This window comes from Bidens hawaiensis, unplaced genomic scaffold, assembly GCF_021521415.1.
Source record: "Bidens hawaiensis isolate Kalapana, Puna unplaced genomic scaffold, B.hawaiensis_p1.1 tig00016745_1, whole genome shotgun sequence".
Lineage (NCBI taxonomy): Eukaryota > Viridiplantae > Streptophyta > Magnoliopsida > Asterales > Asteraceae > Bidens > Bidens hawaiensis.
The window spans coordinates 429,979-442,647 of NW_027492535.1; the positions used below are offsets into that span (position 1 = coordinate 429,979).

Sequence of the window (12,669 nt, forward strand, 5' to 3'; positions counted from 1 at the left end):
TATATATTTAATTTTGAGTTTAATTATAAAACGAGGAAAACGAGCGAGCTTACCTCAATTCAAATTCGACTACAAATTAAACCGGAACAACTTACTTAGTTTACAAATGAGCCGATTTTAAACAAGTTTTTCCCGAGCTTACCTTTATAAAGGTATAAACTTTTTTCATCATAAAATCAATAAAACTTAGATTTTCGTATTACTTGTTTATTAAGTAATTATACAATTTATTTATATCCATCGTCAGCCTCACACTTTCTATATATTATAAAAGTAAAATGGCATGATTCAAAGTTTCAAACACTCTAAGCCATACCACAACACCATAATTACATTTTCTTAAAAAGAAAAAGAAACAATTCAAGCTTATTTTTTTGCTTTTCCCATTTTGTCCTTGAGACTTTGTTCCATAACTATATCCTATAAACTGCTTCTTTGTACACATAGGGGTTCCACACACAGGCTTTTATAAGGTAAAATGCACTTGTGTAGTGGATTCACTTAATATTAGAGGGGCCTTTGGGTAATTAAGTAAAAGTTTAGGGGGCAAGTTGACTAATTGGATGGATTAACATCCTATGATTAGTCCTCCCATTGGTGATCTGTGGGGAATACCCTTCCTCCTCTTGGCTACACGGAAGCTCGCGGCGGTAGGTGGTGGCGTTGACGGAGTAAAGGCGCTCTGTCGCTTGTTGCTGCCATATGAGTCATTGGAATCAGGCACTGCCATTATTAGTTTTTTCTCTGACGAAATTTTTTTTGTCCTTTCAAAAATGTTTGATGTCCCAACAATCTGATTATAAATATCGAAGTTAATCATGTATTGTTAAATATATTAAAAAAAGGAAAATATGTATTTGAATTCAACTTCAAAAAACATTTATTCAATGCCAATTTCTCCCTTCCCACTCATCAAAAAGTCAAATTTGCGTTCATATAAAAAAAACCCACTTCAATGGTTGAAAACTTGAAATAGAAACCAACGATATAAAAATCATAATATGCCAATAATTTATCAATCAATATCTTTGTTTTCTTAATAATGCTTTTCAACATAATTTAAAAAAATATGTAATTTTGCATATATTTAGAGAGGATATATGAATTTTCCCTTGTTTTCTTAGGAGATCTCATATATCAAGTCTCTCTCTTTCTCTCTCTCTCTCTCTAAACTAGTAAAAATTAAAAATGTATTTAAAACATATGTGGGGGGAGCACTTTTTCTAAAAGAGAGGTCGGAGGGGAGGAGGGTTCTGAAAACAGTCTCAGGAAGGTCAGGGATGGTCATTTCACAGCTGCAGTCAAGGTATTATGCTCAAGTGGGGTTGCCCCTCTCGGAGATTCAACCATGAAAGTCCTCATTGATAAACACCCAGTGGTGCCGCCTCCGTCCTTGCCTTCTAGCTCTGTCGTCCTGCCTACTCTCTCTGTGGATGGGGACTGTGTGCTTAGATGTATCCGATCATTTCCTAAAGGGACCTCATGCGGGAGAGACGGGATGCGGGCGCAACACTTGTTGGACGCTTTTAGTGGTGAGGGATTAGTGACTTCCATGGGTCTGCTCTCAGCCATCACTGAAGTCGTCAACTTATGGCTAGGGGGTCTGTGCCCCAAGGTGCTCGCTGAGTTTATTGCTTCGGCCCCCCTTACCCCTTTATTAAAGCCGGATAATGGAATTCGGCCCATTGCTGTGGGGGCTATCTGGCGTAGGTTGGTTTCTAAAGTGGCTATGAAGATGGTTGGGAAGGAAATGACTCAGTATTTAGGGGACTTTCAGTTTGGGGTGGGGACCCCTAATGGGGCAGAGGCGGTGTTTCACAGAGCAAACCGGTTTCTTAACTCCTTTCACGCGGACGGCTCTTTAGCTATGCTTACCGTGGACTTCTCCAACGCCTTCAATATGGTCGACCGCACAGCCCTTCTCCGAGAGGTTCATCATCATTGCCCGTCTATCTATCTATGGGTCCAGTTCCTTTATTCCCAGCCGGCTAGGTTGTACGTTGATGATGACTGTATAGGGGCTACTACTGGGGTTCAGCAGGGAGACCCCCTTGGGCCCCTCCTCTTTGCCTTAGCATTACACCCTCTTGTTCTCCGGGTACAAAATGACTGTAACCTCCCATTTCATGCTTGGTACTTGGATGATGGGACTATTTTTGGTGGTGCCAACAAAGTCGCTAAAGCCCTAGACATTATCAACTCGGAAGGGCCATCATTGGGGCTGCAACTTAATATTAAGAAAACCGAGGTTTTTTGGCCAGCGTGTAATGGGGTGAAAGTCAAAGATGGGCTCTTCCCTAGTGGGATTGGTAGACCAGAGAGAGGGGTAAAGCTCCTTGGAGGGGCTGTTAGTCGAGATCCCTACTTTATTAAGGAGTTGGCGAGGCGGAGAGCATCTCGTGCGGTTGATCTTATGAAACTCTTACCTTGCCTTAGGGATCCCAAGAGCGAACTCCTCCTACTTAGGTCTTGCATGGGGGTTGCTAAGTTGCTTTTTGGGTTACGAACATGCCACCCCCATATGATGGATGATGCGGTATCCTGTTTTGATAAGGGGCTACGAGAAGCCATCGAAGACATAGTTGTATGTGGAGGCCCGTTCTTTAGTGATCTTCAGTTGAGACTTGCATCTTTACCGATGCGCTTAGGGGGTTTAGGCCTTCTTTCGGCTCATGATGTTGGGGTTTACGCTTTTGTTGCGTCGAGGGCTCAGTCTTGGAAGCTACAGAATCACATCTTAAAGAATAGCGGAGTTGTCGACCTGGACCCAGACTACGTGCAGGCCCTGGAACGCCTAAATGGCGCTCTCCCAGACTTTGACATTGACGGTTTCTCTAATATGGACACACCAAAGCCTCAAAAAACTTTGGCGAATGCCCTTTTTGGAAAAATCGCTCAGAGCCTGGGAGAAGTTTTTGGATTGTCCCCCCGACAGAAGGCGGTTTTTGAATGCTTACAAGGTCCTCATGCCCAAGATTTTCTGACCGTTATCCCGATTGATGGCTTGGGCCAAAGCATGTCTGCGGTCGAGCATAGGGCCATTCTTAAGTACCGTTTGATGGTCCCAATGTACCCAAAAGACGAAACATGTCCGATCTGCCGTAAGGCCTGCCTAGATAAATTCGGAGAGCATGCGGTTCATTGCAAGGAGATGCCTGGGTTCAAATACCGACATGATTGGGTGCGGGACGTTCTTTGGGACATCTTAAGGCGAGCTGGGATATCAGCTAAAAAGGAAGCCCCCGTAAACTTCCTTACAGACCCCACGGAAGGGAGATCCACTCTACGACCGGCAGATTTGCTCGTCTTTGGTTGGGCCGGGGGAAAACACGCTTGTGTTGACCTCACAGGGGTATCTCCCTTAGCTGGTTTGAGGGATAATGGGTTTGTAGCTTGGCAGGCAATGAAAAGGGCTGAAACGAAGAAGGTGGAGAAACATGCTAAAGCCTGCGAAGAGAACCAACATGTTTTTGTCCCTCTGGCTTTTGATACATATGGCTCCTTGGCACCGGAAGCTATCCGTTTTCTAACCAGGGTCCAACAGGTTGTGCATAGCAATGTGTCGACTCCAAAGGGGCAGGGGTATGTCTTTAGCAGGTTAGGGTTTGCAATTCAGAAATGGGTGGTGGCGCAGCTTGTTTCCCGCCTACCTGCTATATTGATGTAATATCTATGTTTCTACATATTGGAACTCAATTTTTGACACATCTAAATAAAGAAGATGAGTATATCTGGAAAAAAAAACATAAGTTTGAAGAAATATGTAACTTTACATTTTAGAGTGCTATGTATGAAATTGTATCTTAGTTGTTTTTTCTTAAAGAATTTCACTCTAAACTTATAAAATGACACATTCTTGAAGAACAAGTTCTCTATACATAATGTACAACGTTCTTCATTTAGGGAATATGCAATTTCACAAGTTTAAAAAAAATACTTATGAAATTGCTGTTGTGTTGCCCGAGTGAAAACTTTACTTCCACCCGGACAACCCATATATTAAATAAAATAACACATTGGTGGTATTTGAATCATCCTGGTATTAAAAACAAAGGAGTGGGTGAAACAATTAATTTAACATTCCTCAAATTAAATTCACATCAAATTAACAAATTTACCTTGCACCCAAGTGAACAAAATCGATACGAATCAAGAAGACCACGCTCACAAACTTCGCACGTGTTTGTCACACCTTTACCAGGCCTCGGCTGCGGCCGTTCGTTCAAGAACACAACTTTCGCACTGTTAATAACATAAGTCTGCACTGAACCAATATCCAAAAACTTTTGAATCTCAGAGACCCTAATCACATCATGATATGAAGACCTCCGTATCTGCAAAATAAAAAATTCAATTTTACCACAATTGTAAAATTAAACCAACGATTCGAAATATCATCTCAATGTTTTTAAATTGTAAGAAACTGGGAAAATTAGATGCAAAAAATCACCTTTCTTTGAAAAAAAAAGTTGAAAATACCGAAATGAATGAGACAGATCAATTGAGATGCTAAAATTCATATTTCGTTGGAAAAAGGTGAATGATAACACTATTGGAAGAATTTAATGAAAAAATCACCTGAATAACAGGATGATCTTCATGGTGATGGAGACAAATTGAACACAAAGCACCATTAACACAATCCAAACAGTACATATTACACTCTGATTTATGCGAATCAGCATGTAATTTACATTGAACGAAGAAGCTTTCACGAAGCAGAGGCTTCAACCACGGTGGCCATTTGTGTTCGTCTTCATCATCAGGTCCTCCAGCACCCTACATTATCAATCATTAATAATAAAACTGAATAATTAAACAATAGCTGAAACGCAAAACAAGCAACGAGATCAAAATGACTTACCATGATTCTTCGATTTTTGGGTTTGATTTCGAAAAGAGCCATTTTGAAAGTGGGGTTTTAGTTTTTAGGAAGTGGGGGTGAAAGAAAGAGAAGGGTGGTTGCCTCTTATCCGCTCGTCTAAAAAACCTAAACCTTGCTTTACTTTTTATAAGAATATAAAATATTCATTAATGGCGTAATTTTATTCTCCTAATAATTGTAATCATGTTATTAAATATTGTTTCATTTATTATTATAAATTTTTTCCAACAAACATATTTAATATTTTGATAAAAATGACGATAGTTTCTATTTATAGAGAGTGAATAGATGGGTTCTGAATAATGGAGGAGTTTGATACCGGTATAAAAAAATACTGATATCAAAACAAAATGAAAAAAGGTACCGGTATCGATATTGAAGACAAAAAATAGCTAAAATACAAGTACATAGCGAACTATACCGATCCCAAAACCTCGAAAAATGGTTACTAAATTGGTATAGAAATTACCGGGTTCGATACCAATACCCGGTACTATTTGCTCATTCGTAGTCTGAATCATATTGTGTTAACATGTTGGGTTGTTTAACCCGAGCATGACCCGTACTTTTGTTTGTGTTAAAAACATTGATACTAACCCGCACATAAACTTGAGTAACTTGAACATGACTCTCTTAACCTATTTTTCTAAACGAGATAATGGGTAATAATCAAGTTGTAAGCATGTTGATCGAGTTGGTGGATTTTATAAAAAGTTACTGGTTAAAAGTCATAAATAGTTAGTGAGTCGATTTGTTTAGTTAATTAGCTAGGTTGATGATTCGACTGTTTGATTAAACGAGTTAAACATATTAGCCCGTGCATGACTTGTTTGACTATCCGAGTCACCTCGAACAAAGCCCATATCTTAGTCTAATTTACATTTTTTTTTAACTTATAAACACAAGTTTAATGTTGTTGCATTGTTATCGATTATTTTATATCCTTTTCAATTTAAATACTTATACCAAACCAAAGTATTGTGAAATTTGATTATTATTTCTCATCATTACCTCTTTTACTTTAGGTTAATTTTGAACAATATAATCACTACATAATGATCAAAATTTTGATATTTTAATGACAAATTCAGACTCCTAAAATCTACTCTTATGATGCTTCTTTTTTGTACGATTCAAACTCACACCACTTAAGTAAAGGTAAATGTCTGATGCCACTATATCAAGAGGCATAGACGATAATCAAAATTAAACGTGTTCTCTATTTTATTTCGGTCATATAGTTTTTTTAACATTTTAATATGAAACAGAAGAATAGATATCAAAAGATTTTATAATCGAATAAAGTTGTTTAGTAGAAGAATTAACAAACTTGTCACAACATACATATTCTCTATTTATAATTTATAACACCACACCTATAAGGCTACACCTATAGGCCGAATATTCATATTACACAAGTCATCCTTATTCCTTCATACTTTTCAACTTAAGGGAATAATTAGAGTGTTAGTACTAAATTCTTGTGATAAAATAACATAAAAAGACGTGTTATGGAGTATAATCACACTAAAAATAATGTTAGCATTAGGTGATATCACTACGTATTTCTTTAACTAGTTTAGAATATAGCAACAAGCAAATATATTAGTAAAATACATCTAACATGTAATGGTGTGTAAAACTATAATGACAACCGATAAAATATTAATAATCTTAATTCGGCCATATCTACACACTAAGGCTAAATGCCCAACAAAAAGGAAGGTAAAGCTAGTGCCTTAAGGACAACAGTGAAGCCATATCTACACACCTTCTAAAAGTTTATAATCTTAATTCGACGTTTCTAATAACTCATATTCCAGGTCATGCCCTTAAATAGATACAAGTGTTGCAAATCTTGTCTAGTTTGCTCATTCCATATCAGTTTGGATATGGCTCTGCTCGTCCTCTCCTCCACTGTGATAGTTTCCGCTCTTCTAAATGGGAAAGTCACATGTCTCCTCTTTACTTGCCAAACTATCTTAACCTTCATCTCTTATCTTATCCGAGCTACAAGTCACCCTCAGTCTCTCTTAAAAAACTTCATCTCTTATTCGATATGTCCTTGTGTGCCCACACATTCACCTCGGTATCCTCATCTCCGTCACCACAAATTCTCTACGCATGTCTGTTTGATGACCCAACGCTCATTTCCATTAGTACACATCAATCATCTTAATTTACTAAAATATACTTTAAAATATTATAATTACTTGAATAAAATAGTACTGTAGTTTTTAAATATTTTAAATTTTATAATTAGTTTTTATCTATGTTTTCATATAAACTTTATTCAAAATGACCCACTACCATGTGCTTAGCTTTACTAAAATTTTGACTTGATTTTTTTTCGAGGTTAATACTTATTACTGATGTAAAAGTTGTCAAAACTGGCATGGTCATAACAAAATTTCAAACCTGTCATGAAGTGTGAATAATTACTCACTAGTTTATATTAATTCATTAATTTTTATCATCAATTCATTATATTATATTAATAATAATATTGCCAACCAAAGGCAAGTTAGTTCAATGGAAGTCTGTTGAGCATCTTTATATGAGGTCGCTGGTTCAAGTCTCATTTATCATTCATGACAAAATATCATGTGCGAGCAAGAGTTTTATCGCATTGGACCTTCGGGGGTTGTGTTTCTTTTGAAACCGCTGGTGGGCCGGGTCATCAACCATGCCTGCGATCACAAACATGAGTTATCTTTTGCTAATAGACGTAATCGGGTGATCGGAATTTATTGGTTGTTAAAAAATGTAAAAATAATATGCTAACTAGTTTTCAGACCACACCACGTTGCGGCGGGATGGTTAATCTTTATAAAAACGGTTAAAAAAGTAGTTACGGATAGATAGTTAATCTTTATAAAGACGGTTAAAAAAGTAGTTACGTCGACTGTATTATTATTCATATAGTAACGTAGTTAAATTGACTTTATTATTAGTCTGGTAGTTCTAATAGAACTTAACTTGAAACATAATTTTATATATATATATATAGTTTGTGTTTTCCCTTAATAAGTTTTTTTTTTACTATTTGCTAATGTTGCTTTTATTATTTGTTATTATTTGCTTATGCTACTTTTATTATTTGCTAATGAAAGGTGACAAACTTAACTGGAAACATAATTTATAGTTTGTGTTTTTAAGTTTTTCTTATTATTTGCTAATGTTGTTTTTATTATTTGCTGATGAAAGGAGATATAAAGTAAGTCGTAACTTGCGTTAGGTTTTGAAGAAGGTAGCGTTGGGTTTTAATAAAGAAGGTAGCGTTGGGTTTTAATGAAGGTAGGGTATAGACATATTACATTGTTACAAAAGGAATTTATATAAATTAGTTTTAGTACATTAATCAACCCTAACTCTCTGTTTAATATGAATATCTTAATGCGTCTTGTCATATGTGAAGCTGTTTGTAGGTTTATATCATAATTGTTAAAAGTTCTAGAATATGATTATGTTGTATTACATGTACCCTTATGCATCATGTGTGAACATTGCGATAGGTTGGTCCATTTTGGCTATGATGGGAGCATAATCAAAAGTCAAAACCATGGACGGGTTAAACTTTATGATTTATGAGTGCACGTGGGTGAACATCTCTAGGATCAGAAAGTAATTAGGCCAAAGCAAGTTTCTAGTCTTTTTTACTTTGTATTTATTTTGAAGCTATTGCTACAAGTTACAACCATAGCTACAAAGATTTTTCATGAGTCAGCAAACCCATTGAATTGAACCCATATGGTTTTGAAAAACCAAAATATAGGTGGTTTTAACTTCTAACTACAAAAAATGAAATCTTTCCATCTTATAATCATCCTAAAAACGCTAGATTAATCTTGAAAGTTAGGGATCAAGCGAGTTTGTGCGACGGTGATGCCAGCAAAACAGATATGATATGGTGATGAAATCTTAGGTCACTCTCTCCGTCGGCTACAACACGCACTGATGCACACACCGATTGAAGTCTCAGCACCATACATGATGATGCATACACCTTGATCTGTTGTAATGATCTTTACTACTACCTCCATCATCGAAGACCTTAGTTTCAACATCTATGTCACTAAGCCGCCGCATGCTATTGGCGTATGTCTTTAGAGGTTAGCTTTTGAAGAACTTGGAAGCGAAGGAGAGGATGAAATGGAAGGAAGGAAGAAAGAAAGAAAGAAAGAATAAATGAATTATTGATTTCTTTCTGATTTCTCTCCTCTTCTTTCAACTCTTTCTCTCTTTTAAAGGACACATTGTCGTTTATGTCTTTCTGTCCGAGCTCTTTGTAATGTACACACGTGGGTAAGAAGAGGGATGAAAGTGGCAGTACACGTGGATTGAAGGAGTGAAGGGTGATCAGAAGCACACACGTAGCATGACAGATTAAATTATGCATTATTATTGTACATAAAGCAAGAATGGTTGTAACATGAATATATGATTATGGACAAAAGGATTTATTTACTACAAACACTACAACATATTGCACAATCTCTAAAGCACCTCATACAAACAAACACCAAAGCCTAACATACAACTAAGAAGCTGTATACAAGTTGCAAATTAATTATTAACTAGATTTTAATACCCGCGTGTTGCGCTGGGTTTTGAAGAGGATAATGCATAGGCACAAACATAGTACATTATATGTTATAATGCCAGTTGTTAACAAAAAAGAGTTAAAAAGTTGGTTGACATGTAGGTACAAAAGGCACTTGTTGTCCAGACTTTAGAGCTGCCTCTTTTAGCAATTTACAAAAATCGGTTGTTGTATGCAAGGTCGTTGTTGTGGTCATTGCTAAAGTAGATAGTTATTGCCTTCTATTCGAGCACCAAAAGAGTTTCTTGCCCAGCCTTGTTGGAAGTCGTTGGTCCTTTCATACCTGTATCACCATCGACAGAATCTATCCAAGTAAGAGCTTTGTCATAATCATAAAGTTAAATGAAAATTTAGTTGATTCACATTTCGCAGACTCATGGCCTAATAGTAACCACTATATCCAAACAATTGAACATTCTTTCATGATTTCAAAAGTACCTTTCACTCTATCTGGAGCGAGAACATTCTTTTTAATCAAGAGTTTTGTTAGTCTTGATTTCTTTAAAACATAAATTGCAGAGGGTTTTGGAATTTCATTTTCAAGTGATAACTGTGCCTTTACATGTATATCACTATTTTGACTGTATATGACCAGAAAACATAGTTATAATCAATTAACCCAGACACAAACAATGGGACTTCAACCCACAATAATCAGTTGACGCTCGACAACCACTTTGCCAAACAATTGTGTTTGCATATCCAAACACCTCTCGCTAACTTCCAAAAACTAAAAGTCGTCTAGCTATTTAAAAATTTCCTTATTTTGCAAAATGCAATTGAAATTGGATTTAAGGAGTACCGAGCTGAATACCGACGTGAAAAAATAAGCCCTATTTAGTCGGCCCATTATGAGACAACCCAGTAATGACTCGAACCCCTATTAACTCTAACCAACGCCGACCCAAAACCAAGTTTAGAGAAAAAAAGAGCAAACTACAATACCTTTCAGTTGGGGTTTTGATGCATAATGATTACCGAATGGCCTCGAAGAAACATCTTGCTAAGTAACCTATCCTTAATGTTCCTTTTCTTTATCCTACACTGCACAACACACAAATTTCAATTCTTTCTTGAAATTTTTCTACTTCTTTTTTGAAAAGAAGGAATTATTAAATGGCATGTTCACAATTTATAAAATAGAGCAACGGGCTAGGTCCAACCTACAACTGTTTTCTTATTCTGCAAAGAGAGTAAACAAAATAAAACATAAAGTAATTATTTATTTGTTCTTCTAACTACAAAATTCTGACCCTTATTTTTTTGTTCCATTATTAAAGAAATTTAGTACCTTTTTATTCTTCTAATAGTGGGATCAAATAGTTTGTACAAAGGAATATCTGATTATATGAAAGAAACTCACATTGTATATGTGAAATAAGTTTAATAACTTGTACGCTTATTGTCATTACAAACCAACAAAATGAATAGACAACACAGATTTACACATTTATAAAACGAATGTTTCGACCACAACCCATTTTTGCTCAAACCCTCTTATGACCCTGAAGAGGTAGGTCCCAGCAGAGCCCAGTTGGACCCGCAGGACTCACCTTGAAGAGAGACGTCTGCGCAGAAACCAACTGGATCCGCAGGACCCACCATGCTCAGAGACGTGACGTCCTTACGCGCAGTACGCAAGCTGTTCCCGCAGGAAATGCCTCCCAATGGCGAAGTACTCCGCCTGTTCCCGCAGCTGCGGATACAAGCCATCAGGGAAGGCCACCCGCGCAGCAAGGCTACACGCACAAGGCACTTAGCTCTCAATATAATTCAGTAGTCACCTGAAGGAATGAGCAAAGCCGGGAACAATCCCGCACAAAGGCGGGAGGGGGAATACTCCCGCCCAAATGAGCCAGTCCGTACGATACTGGAAGATCTTTTGTACTGTACCTGACGAGGTATGGGCAAAAGATCTGACCAGAGATACGACAGCTCATTGACAACAGTATGGCGAGCATCATGCTCTTGTACTGTATGTCACTATTAGCCGCTGCCTACTCACCAACTCCTGTCATACCACGTGCATAGCCTGCAGTTGGTGGAAAAGGAATAGTACACAGCAGGCCTGGTCACTGTCAGCCGCTGCCTACCCACCAACTACCAGCATGGCACGTGCGTAGGCCACAGTTGGTAGAACAGGAATACTATTCAGCCGGCTATACCCTCTTGGAAACCTACCTTCGGCTATAAATACCCCAAATGGTATGATCATCTCATCTTATCTTGTATCTTACATTATATACCTGATATCTGCTCTAGCAATCTCTTAATATACACTTATATTCAAGAGCAATCTAGTCTGATTCTCACGCCGGAGGGTGGTCACAAGGTGGTACCCCCCCTTCTCAGTGACGAGCTCACGGTGTCTGTTTTGCAGGTTATCAGAAGAACCATCTTTGCCGGATCTAACCCCTCGTGGGAAACATCTATTTAACCCCCAGATTATCTGTAATCTGCCCGGGGTCCATTAGTGTTTCTTCATTGGCGCCATCCGTGCATAAAAGCTAGAACTTCATTTCTTTTCAGTTTTTTCAAACTTCTGGAAAGATGGTTAAAGAAACTCCGGTAACCACAACCCCAGCTACTGGGGGGAATACCGGCGACTACACAGTTTTTATGAACACTACCCCGGTTACCCAAGCCGGGGCAAGTGCAGTAAATTTTACGAACACTACCCCAGTTACCCAAGCTGGGGCAAGTGCAGTAAATAATCGCCCACTGGGATTCACCGATACCCAGTTAGAGAGACAACGAACGAGGCTCCCCCGCCAAACACTCGATGAAGTTAAAGCGTGGGCGGAAGCACGTCAAAAAGAATTCCAAGCTGAGTTGGATGAACGCTTACGTTCACTCCAACAGCCTGAGGAATTCGGAGAGTACTTGGACAATGATTCGGAGGAATCCGATAGTGACGCAAACCCTCGTCATAGGGCGAAAGGGAAGCGTAAGGAAACGGACCCCCAATCGAGAAGGCGTTTTAGAGAAACCTTCAAACCAAAAAACGCGGGTGGAAACCCACGTGACTTTTCCAAAACATTTACACCAACTGCTGCAAAGGCGGAAACGTCCAAATTTGCAAGGGACATTGCGGAAGCAATCGTCCCGAAAAGTGCCAAACAGATGTCCAACATCGGCACTTACGATGGTATATCTGATCCAGACGATCATTTGAACAGGT

General features: G+C 38.1%; 1 protein-coding gene across 1 annotated transcript; it reads right to left on the reverse strand.

Moving 5' to 3' along the window:
* Window positions 1-220: 220 nt before the first annotated feature.
* On the reverse strand, window positions 221-4,976 carry LOC143551947 (protein RGF1 INDUCIBLE TRANSCRIPTION FACTOR 1-like). The gene is made up of 4 exons (XM_077042283.1): window positions 4,865-4,976; window positions 4,579-4,779; window positions 4,119-4,334; window positions 221-793 (listed from the first exon to the last, which is right to left on the reverse strand). The coding sequence occupies exons 1-4, from the start codon at window positions 4,904-4,906 to the stop codon at window positions 569-571; spliced, it is 684 nt and encodes a 227-aa protein (XP_076898398.1). The 5' UTR covers window positions 4,907-4,976; the 3' UTR covers window positions 221-568.
* Between the last annotated feature and the right edge of the window lie 7,693 nt (window positions 4,977-12,669).